Source organism: Larus michahellis, chromosome 3 (genome assembly GCF_964199755.1).
Source record: "Larus michahellis chromosome 3, bLarMic1.1, whole genome shotgun sequence".
Lineage (NCBI taxonomy): Eukaryota > Metazoa > Chordata > Aves > Charadriiformes > Laridae > Larus > Larus michahellis.
Window position 1 is genome coordinate 34,726,870 of NC_133898.1, and position 25,045 is coordinate 34,751,914.

The 25,045-nt window shown below is 42.7% G+C and overlaps 1 protein-coding gene across 2 annotated transcripts in view; it reads left to right on the forward strand.

The window, feature by feature from the left end:
* The first annotated feature begins 16,424 nt into the window (after window positions 1-16,424).
* PRKCE (protein kinase C epsilon) overlaps window positions 16,425-25,045 on the forward strand; it is a 298,319-nt gene continuing 289,698 nt past the window's right edge. For both annotated transcript variants that reach the window (XM_074579637.1, XM_074579639.1), the window contains exon 1: window positions 16,425-17,586. In XM_074579637.1, the coding sequence (XP_074435738.1) occupies window positions 17,239-17,586 (348 nt within the window). In that variant the 5' untranslated portion in view covers window positions 16,425-17,238. The remainder of the gene's footprint in view (window positions 17,587-25,045) is intronic.

A 25,045-nucleotide genomic window follows, 5' to 3' on the forward strand; every position in this document is an offset into this window, starting at 1 on the left:
GCTAATATGTCCAGGCTACATACATAATGGAATGGGAAAAGGGCTAAGTCTTGGAAAGAAGGTAATGGATAACGAAAGATGTTTAGACTGAAGTGTAGACTGTTGCTCCTGGGTTACTGCATGCATCTCTTTCAAAAGAGAAGTTCTCTTCAGAATCAGAATCAAACAGTGGCTTAGGGATTGCTAGAGGGCAATTCTACTTCTGTAGAGGTCAGTTATGATTTCTATAAATAAGCATGCTCAAGATTATAATAAACTTTTTTCTAGGCTGCAACAGTTTTTTAGGAAAAGGCATGTTTGGATGAATCAGAACTAAAGTACTTCACTGAAAGTTAGTCCATTGAACTAGCAAAACCCATTATTCCTGTACTGTTATCCATATATAAGTGTTCATCCTCTTTATTTTACCCCATATATATATGTGTGTGTGTGTATATATATTTGCTTATCTGTTCTCTGCATGTGCCACTAGGACGCTTCAGAGGCAAATCAGAGTCTCCAGTTTTCTCTGCTGACTTTGCAGAAGCACGCAGGTCAGGACCTTCAACAGCCACAGGGCCGCGTGTCTTGTTACAGAGGCTCCGAATCCATCACTTCTGAAAACAGGAGACGATGTTGCCAAGTGGTGGGGGGACTAAAGATGTGTCCATTATTCCCATCTGTTCGAATAGCAGCTTAAGTGCTTACAAATTGATCAGATGCTTTCAGCAAGCTATGAAAAGGGCTTCAGTCTAGGGAGCATTAATCTGAATCTCAGTTTCCTCCTCAGCTACAGATGTCCTGTGTCACCTTCGATGAGTGACTCTTTCAGTGCCTCAGTTCCTCATTGGTAAAATGGGCTACTAATAACATTTCCTAAAATGGTGTGTGAGGATAAATAATGACTATGATACACTTGGGTATTAGCACATAAAGGGGCTGCATAAGAATCTTAGGTTTTAGTAACTGGAGATTTTACAGGAAAATTCCTGCCAGAAAAATTTTGCCCAGTCCCAGTCAGTGCATGGACAGTAGCAGTACCTGATGTTTGCGATGTTCCCTACTTGTCTGTTACTTACTGACACAACAGTTTATGCAAGCATAGTTAAACAGTTCTAACCAAGCAATCTGTGGATAATTTTAAGAAAAGAAAGTTTGCGTGTAGTCAAAATGTAGTCATAGTACTAGATTTCATGATACAAATCATGATTTAGAGAACTTCTTTATTTCTTGGTCATCGCTTCCTCTCTTTTCCCATCTTCGAAAGCAAGCTGGTGCTTTAAAATTCACAAGACTTTAAGTGGGTTTCTAAGCACGTGGCAAGTCCACACAACTGCAGCGATGAAAATAAGAGTCACGTAAGGCCTTTATCACCTGCCTGAAATTCCACTGTCTTCAGCAGAGCTGCGGCTGGAGGTGGATTAGCCTGATCCCAGGTGAGGGCTGAGAAAGATGCAGCTCTTGGCTGCAGGCAGAGATGTGTCTTCCCTTGAGATCCAGCCCTTCTGGAACTGATGGCTGCCGTCAACAGGTAGACCATGGTGTGGTTTTCCCTGAGTGAAGTTGGAGCTTGCTTTCTGGTTGTGGTTGTAAACTGTGACAGCATTTTTACTAGCATGGCAGCCTGCAGTTTTGTTAAAAATACTTTGACAATGGCTCTTTTAGTAGTCCTAGTGACCGTTCTTTTAAATAATTACAGTCAGTCTTGCGGACTTGGTCGCAATGTCTGTTCAGTTGGAAGCGTGCACAGTATTTTGTAACCAGGCCAACCCTTTGGAAGGAACATAAATATATGTAATGCTTCATCTTTCCTAGATTTAAAGCAATGCCATTAGGTCCAAGAAACGGTGATCCAGCAGCCTCGGCTTTAATAGTACTAGCAGGCCTAGAAAATGGCCAGTTCGGTTGCTTGTATCTGTCCCTCTTGTCCTGCAGCGTCGCAGGTCATTCATTCTCTGACAAGAAGTTCCAAAAATTCCAGTGAATGGAGAATGTCGACACATAAATCTTGGTTGCTATTTCTGTAAAATAACTATTACAGTAACTAACTATATATAGCCAGAAGTAATTGCTTCTGTAAATAAAATACCAGTGAACACATTACAAGATTAAAGAGAAACTTTGAGCTTCCATCACAGCTATTTGCCGACTCCCACCCATATACACACGATGACTTTACAGTCATAGCTCTGCAATGCCACGAGATTTAATTTAGAATATGCGTGGCGTATTACACTTCCTCACATTCCTAAATGAAGTGTTCTTTCATTAGCTGCTTAGTTCTCATTTTAGCTGGCCACTTCACCTTTTCACTGGTGAAGAAAAGTACAGTCGTTTAACCTAAATATAGGTTAACCTAAATATACTGCAATGCAATTATTTGTTATTCTTACTTTATAGTTAGGATTTAAAATGCATAATAAAAGGTTTAGGTGACCATAGGGCTTTGGATGTATTATTTAGAAATATTATTTTGAAACTCCCGCTCTTTAAAAAAAGTCCCTTTAAGATGGCAGTTATAGGTAGTAAAAGTGAGATAAATTGCTAGAAGATCAGAAGTGGTGCATCTTAATAAATGTGTGATCAATCTTTGAGAGGGAAGGTGATATTAAATAGTTTGAATACCATGCTGCTATAGGAAGAGACACCGGTTAAATAGCTTTGAAGGTAAATTTATAGTGCTCTCTACCATTCAGTGAAGGAGAAGAGTTATTGCCCGTAAACTGTGGGGTTTTTGCTTACTACTGAAGGTAAAACTGGAAAGCCTGCTCATCCTTTATACCTTTTATTGGTAGGGGTTTTAACAAGTTCACATGTGAGAAGTATAGAGGGCACCTACATAAGGGTTTGAAAGTATCTGATTTTTCCTTCTCTATTTTGTCATCGTTTAGATAAAGCTGGTTTTGCATGTGGACCTTTTGGAAAGAATACAAGTCTATTCCTATGAAATACCTTTTGCTGATTTGGTCTTTATTGTTGTTTCCGTTAATATTATCATGAGATCTGGGAGCCACAGTGATTGAGCAGGATGCTACCAAGCTGTAGGTAGAAGAAAAGCAAGCCGGTGTTATGCGCATTTGTAGGTGTCACAGTGAAGGAGAGTTTTGGGTCTGAAGCCCAATGGGCAGATGGGCACAGGTCTCCAGGGAACTCCTAGGCATCAGGGCAGCATAGAAGAAAAAAAAAAACCTCTGTGCTTGAATTAAAATGTAAGAAATGAGTTTGGCCTGCTTCTAAGAGTCAGTGATCAGAGATGGGTGTTGACATCTTGTTAGAAAGGAGCTATTGTAGGCAGGGTGGGGATGGGCTGCATAGGAACCTGAAAGTGAAAATCAACAGAATGAGTTCACGCGAACAGAAGTAAATGCGAGCAACCAGTATGTTGTTTTAGGCAAAAACCTACACAAATCCTTACAACATTCTGAATGAACAGGAGTGGTGCAGGAATACAGCTGTCATAACCAGAAAAGCAGGCTGATGCTTCATTGTGTCTTGGACAGGCTGTGATTGAAGATTTCATTGCTGAAAAAATCAGCAAGACAAACTCTGAAGATAGCTCAGAGTAGAAGATGACGCCTATGTTATTAGACCTGACAGTACTGTGACAAGAAAGCAGATAACAAGAAAGATTCACTATGGGAAACAACATCATATAAATTTGTTTGTTTTGTCTCTTTGTATTTGAATACGTTTGCAGCAATTCAACATCTGCTCCCCAAAATCGCAGGCATTTGTGTTCTCAACTTGTTGTCAAACAAAATGACATCAGGTAACAACCTGTACTTCGGCAGTGCTGCTTCAGTAACAACAGTAATAAATGCTGTTGATGGTCAATAACTCAGTGTCACAACTGTATCCCAGCCGCAAATACACACGATACCAAAGAGCACCCCCTTTACTCCCCTTTGCCTCTTCCCTGTGTCCCAGCTCCACTGCTCTATAGCCTTCCTTTCTTCCACTCTTTCCTTTCTTCCCATCTCCCGGAGGCACAGTGAGATAACACACGTCGTGTCCAGTGGAGAACAGAGAAAAATTGGGATACGAGGTGCCCAAGTTTCCTGCCCCTATAGCTCTGGAGATCTGGAAGACAAGCTGTTATAGTTTGAGAAATCTGCAACAATTTAATGTTGTTTAGACAATTCTCACACCTGATGACCCCTCCCCACCTGGGAAGGGGAATCGGGGAAAAACAAGGAAACATGAGGGTTGAAATGTAAATCGTTTTAATAGGATAAGACTAAATAATTAACATTGATAATGCTAAAGAACCAGTATTGATCCTAATACCAATATAAAATATACAAGGATTATGGTCAGCCAATTCTATCAGTGGGAAGCTGTGCGCTCCCAGCAGTGGACAGCAAGTGTGGGACACTGCAAGTGCTACGGCTTCAGGAGGAAGGGAAGGGCTCAGGGGTCCAGCACCGGGGCAAGAAGTTCTCTGGACCACTGTTGTCAAGGGACAGAGAGAGCGAGCACTACACAGCAAACTGTCTAATTTGTATTGAATGTGACGTTCATGGTATGAAATAATCCTGTTGGCCAGCTTGGGTCAAGTGCCCAGGTCTTGCTCTTCCTCGTCCCTGCCCCTGGCTAGCTTGGAAACACCGAGACCTTGAATCCCACATACCCTAGCTGGCTATAAAGTAAATATTTTCATGAACTTAGACACTAGAGTCTTCTAAAAGCGCAGTGTTCCCAAGCACTACGAGAGAAATTAGTCCCGCGTCGCTCAAACCAGGACACAAGCGTGTCCCTGTATCGGGCTGGGCTGCAGGCCCATGCCCCAGCCTGGACTGCAGGCAGGCTTTGTCTAACAAGCCCATCAGATGGGCTCGGGTTAATAGTCGGAGAGAAAGAGCCTGAGGGCCCTAAAACTTCATAGCCTGTGTCCTGAAGATTTTGTAGCGTCCAGATATTTGGTAGCTTTGTGATATATTTTTGCATTAGTACAATAAATATCCAAATGTTCTCATCCACTGTGAGTAACGGTAGTAAATATAGACTGGGCTCTGCCTCTCATCCTTTCTATGCAGAACCATTATTTTAGCACCACTTTTCACCCGTCCAAGGAAAGTTGTAGGGTCAAGCTACTAGTTTACTACAAACTGCTTAAATTGATGCTTACTAGAGGGTAGGCTATTATCAGAAAGAGCTGTGTCAGGGAAATTGTATCTCGCAAAAATTGGTTTCATATGTATGATCACCAGGTTCACATAGAAAGGCTAGCACAGGGATGTGAGGTACTAATCTAAGTATATATAATCTTTCACTTCTTGATCAGCCACAAACTCTTCTGAGCTTGTTGTATTCCCTGTTTGTGTGATGGGAGTGCTGTGTGCAGATTTTGTCATTTGTGGTGAAGATTTGCCATAAATGACCAGTATGATCAATCTCCTGTGTGTACCAGACAGCTCTCTTCTGCCCAGATCGAGAAACGCTTCTCTAGAAAGTGCCTCTGTGAAAAAAGTTGACTGGAAGATCTCAACCTTCTCTCAAGAGAAACACAGAGATTGAAGTCCCAGTGCTTGGCCCATTAAAGAAGGTACTGAGTGAGTTTCCTATAGAGTTTGGAAAGGCCCTCCATAGAATTAAATCAATTTTAAGTTGCCTTCCTAAGAGAGCTTTTGGAAGCTGTATTATAAAGCAGAAGGATATAGGCAGGTATGTTGACCAGGCTGTTTGAAGGACAAATCTAGAAAACATTCCTATCCAGGACAGTTCCTAGGAACATGTTTAACTTTAACCATGCAGTGTACATCGATCCTGCATTTCCCATCTGGTGAGGATGGAGCATTTGTGCCTTTCCATTGCAGTAACTGCACCCTTCCAGTGCAGTAACTTGCTGCTGCTTCGTCTCCCCTAACTTCAGCTGAAGCTCCCTGAACTCACTTGTGTCAAATGGAGAACCAGTTCAGAAAACCGTATGTGCACAACATGTCTTTTTTCATTCCGAAGCACTTTGCTGAAGTTACAGAGGTCTTTTTAACCTGAACATATGCTTCAGTACATAGCTCCATGGCTTCAGAACAGCTGTGGTACAACTACAGGTTATCTCCTAAGGTAAATAAGCACTCACCTGCTAAACTAGAAAAAAAAAAATCCCTATTAAGTGTTTTTCAGACAGCTTACAATAAATAGATTATCCTCCACTTCATGCAATCCACTAATAGTCAAGAAAGAGAAGGAAAGCGTCCACATTTTCTATTCCACATGGTGATGCACTGTCCTTATGGAAAAAGGTGAGTAGCAACATGTTACAGCTTGTCATCATCAAATACCTTTCTGAACCTGTCTCTCATCAGTAGACTTGTATTCCCCAAGTAAGGAGTATTAAGTTTCAGTGAAAGACTTGAATTGTTCCATTAATGACCTACTGGATGAAGTAGGATTCAGTGTTTTTTACTTCAACAATCCCAGACTTGAAATATTTGAACTCCCTGTCACTTCAGCTTGTCTGTTTTCCTGATCAATATTCCCAGAGATCCAATCGTTGGATAAATTTCTGAATCAGCAGGAGACATCTGAACTCTTTCCAAAATTACAAAATAGAGGTTGTTAAAATTAGGTATTCGCAGCCATTATATCTCAGTACAGCGCCATAACTTTAAAAGGTGCTAAGTACAATGGGAGCTTTGCCTCATGGTCTTGTCAATGGCCCTGGAGACCAGAACTTCAAAATGTAAATATCCCAGGGCATTTGAAATTGTTGGTTTCTGTCCTTTCAGAGTGAGAAGAAAAAGAAACTTAGACAAAGTCTTCTTAAGGAAAATGTCTCATTTAAGACTCATAACTTTGAAACAATTATACTCATTTTTCCAGGCTTGGCATTTCTTAGGTCACAACAAAATTAAAAAAAAAACACCCCAAAACAAACTAGGTGTGATGTTACTGTCTTCTGCCATTATTGAAATATTCAGGCATAAAATATGCTACTGAAACATCTGAAAAAGGTTATGTTATTAATCCACACATAACTTAGAAATGTTTGGAATGATATTACTCAAACTTTTATACAAAAAAAAGATCAAGCAAAACCAGAACAGTTTCAGTCCAAAAGAAGTATTTGGTAAAGTTACGAATACATCAGCACCGACTTGGAAAAATGTGTTAGAATTATAGATTAAATTCGACTTTGATTATACCGGATAATAGCTGTTTCTCTGAAACTAAATACTTACTAATTATAAAACCATATTACAGTTTTTAACCTGATTGCTATCCCCCCTTTCCTTCCGCTCTCCCTTATGACTCCTTCGTGCAGATCACAGCTTTCTGCATTTTGGAGCAAGCGTCAGCTCCCTTCACATGTTGGAGGAAGAGGTACATAAAGGAGCAGTGCTCCTATAATTTATAAATATGCGTTTATCCCAATAAATAAAGTGCCAACATTTCTCTCCGGGCTAAATGCAGTGTAAAAAAATCAATTACAAACTGGAGCAGAAGAGCACAGAACAGAAATCTCATTACTTTGAAAGGGATACAAAGATATGTTAATGTCAGTATAAACAAATAGATTAAAACAAACAAATGGGGGAAAACAAAAGTGAGGCAAAGATGTACTACATGATCTAAATGAATATATACATTTAATTATTATTTTATTAAGAATGATGTTGTGTAGGGACTGTGGTACCTACAAGAATAGTAGAGTAACTCAAAAGCAGAAACGTTAGTGTTTTCTCTAGGCTACTTTTTAAAGCGTCACATCTAGACCTCTAGATGAAGTGAATTTCTTCCGCTTCCAGTAAGGATGGGTGAAGGACACTAGATTCCCTAGACTCGGACAGAATGTTGAAACCTTGGATATTGAGGATCTCCCAAGGGACTCCTTTAGTTATATTAATATTAGAGATGGGAAATATTTTTCATGAATAGCACGTCAGAAAAATGCCATGCCCTTATGATTATGCCATACATTTTCATCAAATTATTTTGACAGTTAAGGACAGAGCAAAAAATAAATGCACAATGGTTTTATTAATATTTAATATTTTTTTTCAAAGAAACACTGTAACTAATCTAATTTAAACATTTTAATTAACATTCAGGCCACCTGGAAAAAACCACTCATTTAACTTGTCCTATTTTGGATTTGCTAGGAGTCGGCAGCCCTACATTTGATTCCTTTGGATCAGTTACGTATTTGACTTTCGAAGAGCAGCATTAGGGCAAGTATCCCCCTATTAGTTTGTTTAAATTCAGATAACAAGTGACATAATTGTATGAGATTTGGATGAAGGCACTCAGCTCTCTCACATATATTTTGGAGTGTCTGATTTCCCTAAAAAAAAAACAAACCAAACCCCCATTTTCATAGGAAGACTTTAAATTCCATGATGGATTATTTTCATTCGAGAGCTAGATTGGTTTCAGATACTGAACATTTGTAGTCTATGCTATTGCTTTTTTCTTTTTGCCCCCAAATGTTTGATAAGTCCAAAAGCAGAAATATTTACGGTAGAGAGAGAGCAAAAAGATGTCTCTTAGAAGTTATCTGGTAAACATAAATGAATTTAGACTTATTTTTTAATGTATTTAGACAAAATAAAAACCAAAACTGTTGTTTTCTTTGATTCTCATAAGGAAGAAAACATGTTTTTATAATTAGATCAAATACAAATTTTCTTTGCCTTTATAGAATAGCTACCAAATCCTAAAATGAAAGTATGAAAGTCAAGAGGGTGCTTTGAGGATAGACGTGTGAAAGTTTTGTAGAAGGGTATGAGGTTACAGAGGTATAATTACTAATTCATTAGTACTAACTCAGACCTGTAGTGCTCAGCTCAGGCTCAGAAGTTGCCTATACCTGTATGTAATGGGAGCAGACCGTGCCCTGTCTTGCCGCAAGTGTTCTGCTTTGCAGAATCACATCCTTTGCTTTCTGCCCCTCTCGTGCTGTGTTAGAAGAAACTGGGATTGCACTGAAGGAAGAAATTCTTTGCGTTATTGAGTTACTGCTTCTACAATCCAGTAAAGAAAAGACTAAGAAAAAGAGATTAAGCTTTTAGCTGGACAGATAGTGAGGTGGGTATGTTTCAGGCATGAAATGCAGAAGAAAAATGGAGTATTACAAACTTACAACCACATCCACAAACATAAACAGGAGAAAGAAAAGTAAAATAAAACGTGGAGGAGTAATTGCGACCTGCTAATCCTTTCTGTCTTTATTCCATTTGTGAATTCTGAAGTCATGAGTCATGTTAGTCTGGTGGTCAACTGTTTTCTACTCTGTGTTTGCCAGTCAAGGCCCGTTAGGCATCACCACGTGGGAAAAGATGTGTCTGTCAGTCCACACCTCAAAGTTTTCTCCCAGCATTGACTCCCTTCCTTCCCTTATGAGAAGTATGTTAGAGCAAAAACCGTTGCTGGTCTGCTCACATCTTACAAGAGTTGAAACTGCCAACTATACTAGGAAATGAAGCTTGGCTTTAGCTACTTAAAAGACATAAATATTATGTACTTGTGTAGCTAGGTGCTACGTTCCAGTTCTCCAAAGACATGTGCAGGAATAAGTCTACTGAAGAGCCATGAATCCTGACATTTCAGATTGTATGGTGTTATGCACATACCTCAAGGCCTTTTTAGGCTTTGGCCATCATTGTAACTGGTTAATGAAGCCAGGTAGAAAACATAACTCAGCATGCCCTACATGTCTTGAGTGGCAATACTGCAAATACTGTAAATCATTACATCACTTCTTTATTCTGCCTTAGTTTCTCTATTTTAGAAAGATCTTGACTACTACAGTGGCAAAAGGCTGGAGGAGGGCTGTGGAAATAATGAGATACAAGTTTTATTAATGACTGTTAATGACTTTATCTGTGATTTTAAGCAGGTGATTAGGACTAAATTCTCAAAACTGCCCACTTAACTTGAGATACCTAAAATCTCTCCAGTCAGATAATTTACAATTAAAGCACTCAAAATTCAGAGACACTTCTGAAATGTAGCCCTTTAATCATTCTCTTTCTCAGCCCCCCTCTCTGTAAAGTGGAGATAATACCTACTTTGGAAAAGCACGTTCTGTTTATATTTAATTGATACCACTGAACTGATGCATAATTTAAAATCATGACAAAAATTAGCAGAAGCTGGTAATGATAGTTACACCTTGGGTACACTTATTACTCCACTGCAGCTTGTCAGCTGTGAAATGAGTTTACCTTCGCGTGTCACATGTAACAGTGACAGATGCTTCAAACACTCTACAGGGTTCTGGGTAAGGCAGTAAGATGAATCTTCAGCTAAGTGCATACACCCTGCCACTACTCTCAGGAGCCTTTCTACATACAGTGATAACTAGGCACACAAATATCAAGTTGCCCTGACTCAGAGCTTCCCTTATTTTTTAAATTTCTTCAGGTTTAACCACACTAAATAGTTCAGCAGAACGGTAGGCCTTTCTAGCCTGTTCTTGTGGTTTGCTGTATCCTGCCATACAGCGTATGGCTTGCACTCCTGTAGGGCACTTCTGGTACTTCTGTAGGATACTGTGGGGTACACTTCTTCCAAGACTCATTCCATGCACGTGAAGAGGCTGATCTAGGCTAGGGGACTCTTTCTTGCATCCTGATCCATTCCAGAATTCTCTCCTTGTCACTCTGTCCCAAAATTACTCCCAGCAAGGGCAATCTGATCATTGAGTCTGAATTATCAACAGAGTCCTATTATAGTCCTGAGCAACACCAGTAAACTGGAAGTTTCCCTGCCCAAGAAACCTGTTGTAAATTCTCTAGATGAGAGCTGATAAACCAAGAATGGATCGGATCTGCCTTTTACCCTCCACGAGTTTCTTCAGCAACTCCATGTCTAGAATAGCAACAATCCTGCAAATGGCAAACCCACAATGAATGCTGCCAGCAAAGAAAGCTACATATGTGAAGGCTGAGAAGATACATGTATTAGACCAAGGGGATACCTATTTATATATTTGGAATACATTTCCAGTATAGAAATACCACTGCATTTTTCCAGAGAGATGTACAGTGCTAAAGCTTTTTATATCAGTATAATAAAATCACCATCCACAAGCAAGGAAATAATAATAAAAAAACCCTACAATGATGAGACTCCCTGGCACAGCTGTGTTTGTCTGGGATCATTCTGCTCTACGGCCCTGTCCAACTGAGCCAGAAGGCTTTAGCCTAGATGTGACCTAAGCGTATGTCCTGCAACTGGTGGTATGTTTTTGTAGCACATGCAGATATGCTTGAACTGGCTCTAATCTATCTAGCTCAGATAAGAATTGCTAGGAAGGTATGATATCATGGGTTTCGGTCTTGGCTAGCAAACCAGGTGCATACCTGAAACCAGGCTGGCTGGTAGACGGGGCACTGAAGTCACCATGTCACTCTCTCTGCCAGAACCACGTACCATAGAGCTGCAAATCCCATAGTCCCACATCAATTGCAATGCAGATGTATTCTGAGAGATTTATTCCCAATGAAAGCTAAGAAATTGAGGTAGAGTTTAGTATATTCTTTTAAAAGAGGCTGGAAAGAGTACCGAAAGTGTAATTAAACTAGAGAGAGTTGGAGAGCTAATTAATCACACATTGACAAGATCTCTTTTGCTGAAACATTTCACAGAAAACATTAGGAGTGCCTTAAGTAACTTCCTCAGGTACATGCTTTGCGAGTGAAGAATAAATTAGTAGAAAATTGGCTGGACACAAGGGAAACCTTGGAATGGAGTTGGAGGTTGGATCAAGCTCAACAAGCTGGCCTTTTTCTTTAGAAAAGATGAATTAGCTATCGGTATACCCTAAAGATCATCTGCAGCATGACAGGAGTGAAAATGCTCTCGATGATGCTTTTTTCATAACCATGTGTCCAAAATTAGATATCTAAATAATAATTTGACTTTCAAAGATAGTCAGCATTCACCAGAAATCTTTGATTTCTTGCCAGGGAGGGACTGATCTCACTAACACTCCACTATTGCACTTGTATAAGCATATTCATTAAGTTCAAAGGAACTCAGTGGATGTACTCATGCTAGTGAACATCTTCACATACACGATGCTTGGAATATGTTCATGTCCAGTGTGGATTCAGAGCCAAAGTTCCTCAAATTTCACGAGGTTTATAACTTGGGTTCTGGCTTTTATTTCATTTTTGACGTAAAGACATTTCTGAAAATCTCTCCTTGCATGCAAGCCTGATTTTATTCCTTGGGCATCTGTTTAGTATAACTTCAAGAAATGACACTCCTTTTAAAAATAAAAAAAAAAAACCACAAAATCTCCTCTTGTTCTTTCATGTTGCTGTACTTGGAAAAGCCTGAAAATATGCTGACAGTTCTCAAAGCAATTCTTCAGGAAAGCGCTAGAAACTGATATAAGCGTTCGTTTTGTAAAGACTGAGCCAGATAGATTCCCCTGCCAGTTGGACTGTAAAAAAAAAAAAAAATCTTCTCGAAAATCCAGTCAAACTATCCATCATCCTTGGGCAAGCACACCTCTGAAGCAGTTGCAGTTGTGTCTCTGATAATGGCATAAAGCCCGTTGCAAGCCCTGGAAAGACTTTACACGCTCCCTCCACCAGATAGTGCTGTTTCTCCACAGAGCTATTGAGGACTCACAGGCCAGGGAAAGGTCAGGGGCTGACTCAAGGTAACAGACCGCCTGCAGCTTGCTCGTCCCTCCCTGCCACTGCCACTGCCACTGCCACTGCCACTCTGCGTGGAACAGGGGAGGCGCGGCCTGAGAGGGGTTTGCGGGAGTAAAACCGCGTGGTGGAAGGCTGCTGTCTGCAGACGGCTGCGTGCGGGTGTTGCCATCACTGCTATCCACGACCAGTTTGATGTGGTCGCTTTCCTAAAGTAAGAATGCAAATAGATGCTGATGGAAATAGGCCACGCTTTTATGGTCTCGCGGGGGTCTTTTTGTTACAGCTTTACAGGACACCCTAACCATGCAGTGGTCTGTCAAGTAATCAATCAGTCGGACAACACCGATTGCAATTGTTGAGAGGCAACACTGGTGAAAAATCAAAACACCAACGTGCAGACGCTCCCACAGGTGAGCAGCGTACACCGGGAGCAACCCTGACACAAGCTACCTGCAGTTTGGTCTCAGAGGGCTGAGCAGAGGGACTTCTCCCAGAAGAAGTTACTTCTGCGGAGTAGATGGGTCTCCTTAACCAGTCCTGAGTCTGCCTGCCCTGTAGACCTTCAGTATCCTCCTAAAAAAAATAATACCTAAAGCATAATAGCTACAGGGCATGGTTTAGTTTACTACTCTGATGTAGCCTTTGTAACAGAGTACAGAAATGCACCCAGAGTGCTTCTCACTGCCTTGCGGCAGGAGAAATATTGCATGTGCAGTACCTTCCTCTCCTAACCCTCCCCTGAGAAATAGAAGGAATAGCATTTGCTCTTCAACGCTTACAGAACCAAATCCTTCCCAACCCACAGCAAGAGAACAGAAAAAAAAATAAATCAAGCAAACAAATATTTTAAAACCTTTCAGGTGGAAAATGGTACTTAAAGTTGGAATGTTCCTTGCTGTCCGTTACTTAGAATTTTTGAGACCACTGAGCCATTTCTCGGATGAATTTTGCAGGAAGCATTGTAATGTCGCTCAATGTACCTGAGTTACTGGATTTTAAGAATATTGTTCTGGGGTCTTTTGGTAAGTTAATAACTGCTTAGTGTTAGAAGTTCAGTCTTGACATAAACATGCTTTCCCAAAGTATAAGAAAAAAAAATAAAAATGAAAACAGTGCAAGGTATGGGTGTTTTCCTAAGCCATGTAAGGCCTGAGCTGTCTGATCCTAAGTGAGCTTGTAAATCTTTACTCACGCAGGCAGTCTCTTTAGGAAAAATTATTTGTGAGACCCAACCTCAGCTTGTTTCAGCGCATGGAAAAGTGCAGATGGCTCAAATTAGATATCAGAGCCTAGCTATGCAGGCAGTAGATTGTATATGTGATTAGCCAAATATAAGGTTTATTTATATTATATTGTATGCTGCATTAATACTGTCTGTATTTATTCAGACTTTTGTAATACGTGTGTGTGATCTCACAGAGATGCTAGGTCATTAAACTCACCATGGAGACTGTGTTTACTTAAATCTTACCTTGGGCATTTGGAATACATGCAGTTGCAGGCCTCTTAAAAATAAACAGAAAAAATTAAACAATGTATCAGTTTGGCTTGTATGTTTTCCAATATCTAAGGAAATTGAGCATATTGTTTACATTACTGTTATCCAGAAACAGCACAAACACATCCAGAAGAAAGGTTTGATTATTGAGTTCCTTCTGACACACTAATGTAAGACCATATAGCTTAATATATAGTACTGTAAGTGCTAGGCTGTGAATGGGGGTGGGAGGAAAAGAGTAGGTGATTCTCGTATTTCTAGCAGGGCCTGCAAGTACAGTCCTTTACAGAAATAACGCGATAGATGTATCACGGCTGCCGTGAGCCCAGCAAAGGCTGAATTGCAAAGGAAGACATTTCCTGTAATTGGCTCCATATCACAGCTTTGTATCAAAGGATTCTGCTTGGGGACTATCAAGATGATAATGAACATGGAGATTTTACTATACTTCTACTTTGACTAGTAGATTGAGTGGCAAGAGGCAGCAAAAAGTCTTTCTTCCATTGACGCGAATGCTCTCTTGACCCTTAGGCTTCATTAGCTTCAGTATCTTCTATCTGGAAACTACTCTGGAAGCACAGACTGGAGCTATTTCATCAGCTCCAAATATAACACCTGCCTCCTGCGCCATTACCCGTAGAAATCCATAATCACCTGTTCTTTGCTCTCCAGTCAGGAAAATCAGGTCCAGATCAAGGACTGGGTGCTCATCTTTTATATCCTTACTCAACTGGATCCATGCAATTGAGTTTCTCTTTTTTTTACATGGCCTGAGCCTTCGAAGAACCGCGGCCGCCCTCCTGGGTGCCACAGCTGGCCCTCCGTTCCTCCTGTGGAGTTACAGTGAATTCAAATCCCATCGAAGGGCAAAGCCCAGCCCTTTTCCAGTGACTTTCTCACAAAAGACTGGCAAAATCAGTAACTAAAAATAAATACGGCAGTAGTGGTTTTCACCAAAGGAAACCATCTAGATCCTGAGTATGTTTGCTCCGAGGAGGAGGAAAGCCAGGCTACGCAGTTTCCCAGTTATTTAATACAGTATTGTGGTACCACGGTCATGAAAATGACTGAAATCTGACATGACATGTAGATAACGTTCAGTCACATAGTGAGAACACCCTTTTGCCCTTTCGGAAGAATTTTTTTTCCCCCATTTCAGTACCTTTGTCGGGCAGTGGCGGCCGGCGCCCCGCGGTGCCCTCCCTCAGCCGGGGCCAGCGGGGAGGCGCTGGGCAACGAGGGGCTGAGGTGGGGCGAGCTCTGACCGGCTCCTCCGGGCCAGGTGACCCGCAACAGACAAAGGGGCTGGCGGCCACCCACCGCCACGGGGTGACAGCCGTTCCAGAGGCGCTTTCTGCCACCCCCCCTCCCCGGGCCGGGCCAAGCCAGGCCGCCTCTCCCGGCCGGGGGAAGGGCGGCCGCGGGCCGGTCGGGGCGGGCCCGGCGAGGCCGCTTCCCCTGGCGGCGGACGGCACTTCCCGGCGCTCGCACACCGCGGGGAAACTCTTCCTCCGGTCCGGCCCGGCCCGGCCCCCGCTGACGTAGCGGTGTCTCTGCCGCCGCGGCGGCGGGCGGGCAGGCGGGGGCCGCGGGGCCGGGGGGGTGGCGGTTGGCGGCGCGGGCCGGGGCTCGGCTCTGTCAGGCGGCAGGGCCGGCGCTCGGCGGGCTGGTTGCCCGTCGGGCGCAGCGGAGGGGTCCCGGGGGCGGCGCTGTCAGGCAGAGGAGAGCGGGAAGGGCCCTGTGGGAAGGGGCCTTCCCACCCCCCACCTTCTGTCGCCGCCGCCGCCAGGCGCGCTGGAAGCGGCCGTGGCGGTTAACGGCAGCGCCGCGCGGCGGCCGGGGGCAGGACCTCGGTGATCGCGCACGTTAACACGGGGCGGGAGGGGGGGGGTTTCCACACTCGGTTCAACACTTTATCCTGCGAAGAAGAAGAGGAGGAGGAGGAGGAAGGGGAGGGAGGAGGAAGGCAGGCAGGCAGAGGCCCCCCGCGGAGGAGCGGCGGCCCGCGGGAGCAGCGGCCCCGGCGGTTTCCCAGCCGGTGGCGGCGGCCGCGTTGCTCCCCCGAGAGGCAAAACTTTCTACACACACTCTCACACACACACACTCACACCCCCGCAGGGCCGGGGCTGCCTCCGCACACTCGCACCACACACACACACTGACGTCTTTTGCGCATTTCCTGCGCTGGAGCGAGCGGCGGAGCGGCACCGGCAGGCGGGCTGGGGCTGCGGGGCGCGGCGGCGGCGCGGAGAGGAGAGGAGCGGAGGGAGGGAGGGAGGCGGCCGGCGAGCGGGAGGGAGGGAGGGAGGGAGGCGGGCGGGGGGCGGCCGGCGGGAGGAGGAGGAGGAGGAGGCGGCGGCGGCGGCTCTGCCCATCGCCAGGGCGGCGGCCGCCCAAGCCGGAGCCCGCCGAGACCCGCGGGGCCCTGCTCCGCTGCCGTCGCTCCCCCTCCCAGTCCCCCCTCCGACACCCCATGCGCGGGGGTCGCTCCGCTGGGTCTTCGGCCTTGGCGGCGGCGGAGGGGGAGGAGGAGGCGGCGCAGGACGGGCGGCTTCGGGCTCCGTCGCGGATGGAAGGTCCCCGGGTGGATGTTTGCTGAGCGGAGGCTGTGCAGTAGGCAGGGCTGGTGGGTCGGCCGGTGTTTCTGATTTGCGTGTGTGTGTGTGTGTGAGTGAGTGAGTGTGCGTGTGTGTGTATTGTTGTGCGGCGGCACGGGCAGGACTGGCGTGTGCGGGAGCCTGGGATCGCGGCTCTGCCTCCTCTTGCAAAGCCTGATCCAGGATTATGGTCTAGGTGAAGGGAGAAGGCTCTTGCTCGCCCCAGGGGTTGATTATGCTCGGGTTTTGATTGCATTCGGGGGTTTCTGCAGCCGCGGACGCCTCCCCTTCCCCGGCGGCCCCCCTCCCTTGTTTTCCGTTAGAAACACGGGCAAGAAAATAAATGTATTCACTGGGTGTCGCAAGAGCAAAGGCTAAATAATCAAAGGTAACAGCGGCAGCAGCAGCAAGGCGAAGAGACCCGCACTGTATCCTGCTCCCCCGCTCCCAGACCTGCCCTCCTATTTATTGGCGAGACCTTCCTCCCTCCCTCCCGGTGCGAGTGCGTTGTGCGAGTGTTTAATCCCGGGAAAAGTGCAGCCATCCAGCCATGGTGGTTTTTAATGGCTTGCTGAAAATCAAGATCTGCGAGGCGGTGAATCTGAAACCCACGGCGTGGTCTCTGAGGCATGCGGTGGGTCCCAGGCCACAGACCTTTTTGCTGGACCCGTACATAGCCCTCAATGTGGACGACTCCAGGATCGGGCAGACCTCAACCAAGCAAAAGACCAACAGTCCTGCTTGGAACGATGAATTTGTCACCGACGTTTGTAATGGCAGGAAGATAGAGATGGCTGTTTTCCATGATGCCCCCATCGGGTACGACGATTTTGTAGCTAACTGCACTATACAGTTTGAGGACTTGCTGCAGAACGGGAGCCGCCACTTCGAGGACTGGGTAAGTGTTTGCGCTGTAGATACATACATGTACATATGATTTTCAGTGGCATGGCTCTGGATGCAACATCTGTCTTGCAGAGCTAGGTTGCCAAGGGCATGTAATGGCTCTGGAGGCTTTTCATTATTTCCACGCTTTGTTATACTGAGATAGTCATGGTTACTGTATATCTAATGCATGTGGTCTACAGGCACGGGAGGAAAGAAAAATATGCTGAATCTAAGTAAGAGATGCATAATTACCACGTCAGTTTCTGAAATTACGTTACATAAATACAAGTCTGCTTATCTTATTGTGTTTGAAAAACCCTAACCAAATGCATCCAAACAGAACATTACCGCAAAACCCAGATCCAGCATTTAGACCGAGTTCATAATTTCAGTGTGAACGCTGTTGGTCAGCCTGGCAATGACAAGCCTTAAAAATGCAGACCTGACCTCTGATACGAGCCACTTCAGGGTCTTCGTATCACTTGAAAGCTCACTGCATCAACACTGATGCTCCTCCTTCCTTCCCCCAGATGATCTACACCTTTATGCATAGAGCTAATACAATTCTTCTTGAATACCTGAAACTGATAAAAGGGTCCTGGGATTTTGGCCCCAACTAGACAAATTCTATTGCCTATATGAACAATGTATCTAACAGCTACAACATCTTAAAAGACCCAGAGGCTAACATGCCTCAGTGGGAGTACAAAAAAAGCTGGAAAATCCTTGATCTGACATCCTCAGGTACTGTGATTTAACATGGAAATATCAAACAAACAAACAAAAAAAAAACCCCACAGGAAACATGAATGTGCACATTTCACATTTCTGCAGGTAAACAGTTAAAAGTTATATATTTTAAATACGATATATAATAAAACAAAAGTAGCTGTCTTCTCATTTTAAATGTGCCCTGCTTGACCAGCCATCTGAAATGTGTATGCTCATATTTTTATGTATTTATTTGTTATGGTCAAGGATAGTAGTCAGGGCAGTATTTCTTTGGCAAAGAGACAAAGAACCCAGGACCAAAGTAAAAATAGCGAGAGTTAATAGCTCTGAGTTTCATGTATTCTTTGGGTCTTCTTTACTTAATGCAGTGGTATAAAGAGATGTCAGAATGATGGAAAGGCGTGAAAGAATTAGGCTGTATTTATGCTGAATAACTTTACTGTTAAACTTCTATGTTTACAACTTTAAAATATTTTTTACCTCTGATACATATGTTACATTGTGATAATTAGGATCTAGATTATTCTGATGCTCTAAAAAGCTACGCATTAGTAAGCTCGGATGGTAAAACTGGGTGATAGGGAGAGGAAAAATAGCCAACTCATGAAAAGACAAATGCAGCACTATTGCAGATGTCTTTTACCTGGATTGAATGATAATCCAGTTGTGGTTCTCCTGAAATCAAGGGGGGTTTCATTTTTGAGACCAGTGGGATGAGAACATCGTCACAGGTTTTTAGTGAGAGAATAATAATTTCATATGTTCTTTTCGTGTATGGTACACGTTGCGAGTTTGTCGCCAAATCTGGAAGGACCTTGCAGGTTGCAGATGCCAAGTTTGAATTTTGGTGGGGCTGGTGTGCTGGGGTATGTCCTGGCTCTGATTTTTTAAGGTGAAGTCCAACATGCAAACACGTTCCCTAGATAAATAGTGGAATTTAACAGATTGAGGCCCATTGTAAGCACGATCTGGGAGGAACTACATAGCTGAATCAGATAAATGCTGTGTTTTATTGCACCAGGATTCATTGCTGTCCAGCGTTCACTGGGTGGGAGGAGACGGGGGAGTGACTATGCTTGTTGTCTGTTGATGTGACAGGATTGAGGACATGGCAGTGGATCATAACTGGTCAGCTCAATATAATGCAGCTTCTGAAGCATCACTTACCTCGGTTTTGTGCAGTAAATCCTCACAGTGTGGATTGTGTTTGTGTGGTACATATAATACACAGTGTACACCACCCTCCCTGTATCAGAGTTAGAATTGGTGAGGAGGCAAGTGTTTACAGGATTGTGCTTTACCCTTTCCAAAATTTTCCCATTTACTGAATGTGTCACTATAATTGTGATGTGTTTATTGGATTGTTAATAGATAGGGACCTTCAGAGAACAAGCTCTTACAAAGTCACGCTGGTTTTTTGTCTGATTTCACTGAGTTAAAATAAGGCCTGTGGCCATGACATCTCTATAGAGTCCATAGTGAAGTAAATAGATTTATTGGTATCTTAATCAGTGTCTGGAGTCTATATTAAAATCTGAAAAAGAGAAGTTGCCTATGAAATGAATGGGTTTCACAGTACACAGAAGGTGCACGTGGCCTAAACCAACATTAGGCTAAGATCTGCTGGTATGATACAGTCAATTTCTTCTGTTTAATGAGAGGACTAATTCCTTCAATTCACTCTTGGCATTAAAGACAGATACTTTTGTAGTGCTCTTTCCCAACTTAAAATAAGCAAATGAAAAGCAGCAGTCACAGGAACCCATTCCTCCTTACTGCCTGCAATATCAAATAAATGCAACCTAAGAAACACTCTGTGAGACCATAAATCTTCTTATGCCATTCTGAGGGTTTCCCTTTAAGCAATCCTGAAAGTGTGAACTCGGTACCACACAGTTGTTCAGTGTGTTTGGTGTAATTGCACTGCTGCCCCTCTTTACCTTCAGAATGATGCAACAGTTCTTGCAGGACTGGACTGTCACTATTTAAATAGGTTTGAGAAAATGCTCGTGTGCTGAGAACAGCTCTTGTCAATATATTAATAGCTTTAATGCTTTCCATCTCATATAATACAGTATGTATTTTTGTAAGGAAATTTCAATATTTGTTTTATAATATCTGCACTAGGGTCAAGGTTATGTTACTTATCCTGTAATATATTTCTAGGTTCTTGTCAGAAGTCCAAAATGCAAAAAAGACTTGCAAAGAAATAATGGTTTTGTTTCTTTTCCCCAAAAAAGAAACTGTTTCTCTTTTTAGCCAGCTCACCTACTTTGATTGGGTTTTGCCGTTGTGCAAATCCTTGTATTTTTTCTAAGAGATGAGTTTTTTAGGAAAATACTGGGTATTTTTCTCACTGTTAAGCCTGTATATACTGATGCCATGGTTACAGTGGAAACACTAATGATAAACAAGTACAAAGCTCGAAATCATGATAGTGTCTATTGTATTAGGACAAGTCAGATAAATATGCAAAATCCTGGTTCCTTTTATCTACAGAGTATCCAGCAGTTGCAAAAATTATTTTTAAGCTTATTATATGGATTGTCCCTGAATATATATATTTAAAAAAAAAAAAATCAAAGTTGTGGCCTAAAATAGTGGTTCAGATTTTATTGTATGGAAGCCGTTAACAAAATAGATACTTTTTTTTTTGTTTTAAAGATCAACATTAAAGTATTTGTTTGGGTTTCTAAAAAAGGTATAGTGACAATTTAAAAGATGTCTGCTTTTCCAGTGGTGCATCAATACTGACGTAGCACCGTAAAAGTGTCAGTTTTGCAGATTCTTTTAGTCGTGGCTACACTGCAGTTTTAAAGAGAGCTTTGGATTTATGACATTACAGGCTTTTCTCTAAGCACATAAAATGTTATACAGAATGGCACGGAGTATTCAAGAGGATGTTGGTGAACTTACACTTTGAAAAATACGAAATACAGAACAATAAACAACCTGCAAGTTCTGACTGAAAAACAAACTATTAACATGAAAGCCGTGGTTATATTTTTTTGAGTTAGATAATTCAGGTAATAATGAAGTATGTTGTTAGCTTTCTTACATGTGGCACATGTAAACGTTGCGCTTCAGTTGGTAATGGGCCTACGTTTTAATCAGTAGAATTGAGATTGGGAAGGAAAATTCTGTTGATATTTAGCCTTGTGGTAACACTCCTGTGAATTAGCAGGATCAATGTTTGTGTGTTTGGATGATTGGTAGTATGGGTTCTGAGTTCAAGTCCACTTTCCAGAGTTGATGATAGATGAAATCAGTGTGATTGGACCTGTGCCAAAGACTCCATCTGAGGGTCTTAGTCATTAGCCCGGCTCTACATGAGAAAACTTACTGGGTCGTCCTAAGAAATCCTTTTGTGGGCTAAGTAGCAGAACTCACTAAATCAGTCAGGACATCACAACGTTTAGCAAGAAAAGCCTGTACTTCCACTGAAAATATTTTACAGCTATATTTAGGTTAATGAAACAAGTTTAATATTCTGCTGTCTTAAAAAAATCCCTGACACTGTCAGGAAAAAAACCTCATGGATTTAAGTGAGCTTTTCTTTGCTAGTCCTAAATATCTTTCATATCTATTTTTTTTTTCTCTTCAGTGTTGCTTCTTAAGATCTAAATTTAAAACATCATACTTCTTTTAAAAGCATCCTTTCATATTTCTATTTTATCTATGTGAAGTTAGTCATGCAACTGGGCCACCATTGCATAAAGCAAGTTTGTTATGGATGAGTATAATATCTCAATAACAAGTTGATGATGAGTTATGGGAAATGGCGTGGAGAAGAGGTACACTGTTTTACATATTTGTTGAACTGTTGGTTTATGTATTTTTACATCATGCTTACAGTGTACTATTGAAGACGTTTTCCTATTGGAAAGGCTAGGTCTTTTAAGTTGCAGCTCATAAAGTTAGACACCTAGGTTAATGGCACTGTGAATGTCATGATGCCCACCTCTCATAAGAGAAATAACAGTAACAAGTATGTCATATGTTAGAAAATCAGAAAGCACTTTAGAGAAAGGTCGATATTCCTTCTTCTCTTTGAGGAATTGAGAAGTAGGTGCCTACGTTCACCCAGGAAGGCAATAGCAGGGGAGGGATTAAAAGTCTTCCGAGTCCTTGGACCAGTGAACTGTCCATGGATGTGAGAAGTAGAACTGTCTCCTTCCCATGCCTGTGATCGGAATTAACTGGAAAGACTGCATAGGTGCTTGTCAGAGTTTTTCTTTTTGTTTGGGTTTTGTTTTTTTTTTTTTTAAATGCCATTTCTGTTGCTGAAGTGGGAACTCCTTTCAGTCAGCAGGTGAACTGTTGTAGCTGGCAGTCAGAGTGGAACTGTGGTCATTTTAGTGCAGGTCACCCTGCAGGTTAACCTCTGCTTGTGCCATATGCTGCTGAAGAGTGGCATTGGGCTATCAGAGTGTGGTTGTAGCATGTTTTCATTTTTATTTTCATCTACTGGCTAAACTTAGATATCTGTGCTGATGGTGTTGAAAGGCCTAGGATTTTGCTTGTAAAAGCTTTACATCTCATCTAAACTGTGGTTCATGGGCTGCTGAAAACCATTGTTGTCAGAAGAGTATTTGTTGAAATAAAAGGGAAATTGCTGTCCTGTTTGATAGGCTTTTGCACGACAAGGCTGTCATTGAGCAAGGTCTGTCAGATTTGGGGGGCGAAGGTGAGTGAGCTGCAGGGGATCATCAGAGTTTCACAGGGACTGGGCGTAATCGTGAGGGTAGGTACTTGTCAGGAGGAGATGGAAGATTTTGGAGAGCACTTTGTACAGGTAGGGGTCTTCCTTGCCTTCTCCCCCAGCGTGTCTCCCTCCTGTGCCTCCTCTTTTCCCTCTCTGCTGGGGATGTGGTACAGTCACCACGCAGCTCACCCACTATCTCAGTATCAATCCCTTTCTACAGCTGCATAAATCTACTCCTACTCCCTGCTAGAAATGTTCTCTCCTAACAGCTCCTGCTTACCTGAAGTGCTTCCCAGCCTGCTGAGAAGCCACAGAGGGGGAAAAAGCTGCCTCTGCGGTTGCTACTGCAGGGAGAGGGAAAGAGCAAAGTGGGGAAAGAAGAGATGAGGCATGGAGAGAAACCTGGAGGAGGGTAATGAATAGTTGCTGCTGCCCCACATACTCCAGCTGCCTTTTTGGCAACAGCAGAAAGCTGCCCATGTAGGAGACAGGGATGATCTGGCATAGGCAAATTGACTAGCTGAAGGCCGTATGTTGCTCACTGACCTGATTTTTTGAGGGTTTTTTGGCCTGCTTTGCTCAGTGTATAGCTTTTGAAGTCTCACTTCAGATGTGAAAAAATTGCTCAGGGCATGAGAAGTGTGTAGTAAAGCATGCATTTCACTTAGCACTGAATTATGATACATGTAGGTCAGGAGTTGATCCCACGACTGATCAGAATCTCATCCTACTGTTGCTAATACCAATACCTATACTGCTATGAAGTTCCAAGTAGTGAAATCAATTCTACTGAACTCTGCAGAAAGGATTTTTTTATAACAAAGTTACCGGTAACAGAGTCCAGTTCATAGTTACTAGTTCAAACCTGGAGTTAAGAAACATCCAAGTGGGGTGAAAAGGATTCCTACATGTCCTTCTTGCGTCAGTTTTTAGGCAGTGAGTATCATTATTCCAGCTCAGGCGGTTCCATAGACACTGTGCAGAACTTCATGGTTGTGAGTAAACCACTGATCTCACTGGGTTCGCTGGGTTCACTGCATTTCATGCAGGCATGTGTTTAAATTCTTTCCTCAACTGGGGCCTGTGTTCCAAATGAAAACTGAGAATAAATAACATTTAACAACATCCTTTACTTTCATTTTATTCTTACTGATTTATTATTCTTCTCCAAATCTTGCACATGGAAGCCTGGTTTCTGCTTTCCTCGGACATCAAAACTAAATCTCTGCCCTCCCTATCCAGAATTCTTTAAATACTGCCGAAATGAGGATTTGATTTAAGTTGTAATTGTAGGACTTGGCATCTAAGTGCGATTAGTTTCCACTCCCTAACTAAACTTCCCTTAAAATGAACTTTTGAGGCATTTTCAGATTTTGAAGGGAGGCTGTGAATACAATTTATAAAAAAAAAATTAGAGGTGAGAGTCTTTCTGCCTGTAATTGGCTGGTTGGATTCAGTTTTGCTTTACCCAGTACGGGCTTAAGCCCCTTTCCCTCACCACAGTTATTAGACTATAAGAGGAAGACATCTACAGTTCATGGTAAGAGAGATTTTGGAAACGATGGGTTATGCAAGTAATGGGAAATCTGTGGTCAGAGAGGACTGAGAAGAGACTTTCCCTCCATCCATGTGGAAAGGTAGAGCTGGGACTATCTGGATGTGGAATAAAATCAGAAGTCCAAAGACAGCTTGGAAAGCTGCCAGTTGGGGGGGGACACACACTAAACAAACCCTTTTGTCTCTCGCAGAAGCTAGACAGAGCAAGATGTGAAGAATGGGGATATTTTGCATGCCCTTGTGAATCATGCAAATTGTGGCAGTTACAGGAGTTTCTACCATTTGTGAGTAAAGCGGTCATTGCTGAAGGCTGACAAGAAGTTTTAACCTTGCATCTGTAAGCGACTGCTTTCCTATTTGGCAGGCAGTCACTAGAAGATTTGAAACATATATTCGGCAATATTAATATGAAACTTCAACTGTAAAGCTAATAAATAATTCTGGAGATTGGGTAACTTTAAGGGCAGTTATGTAC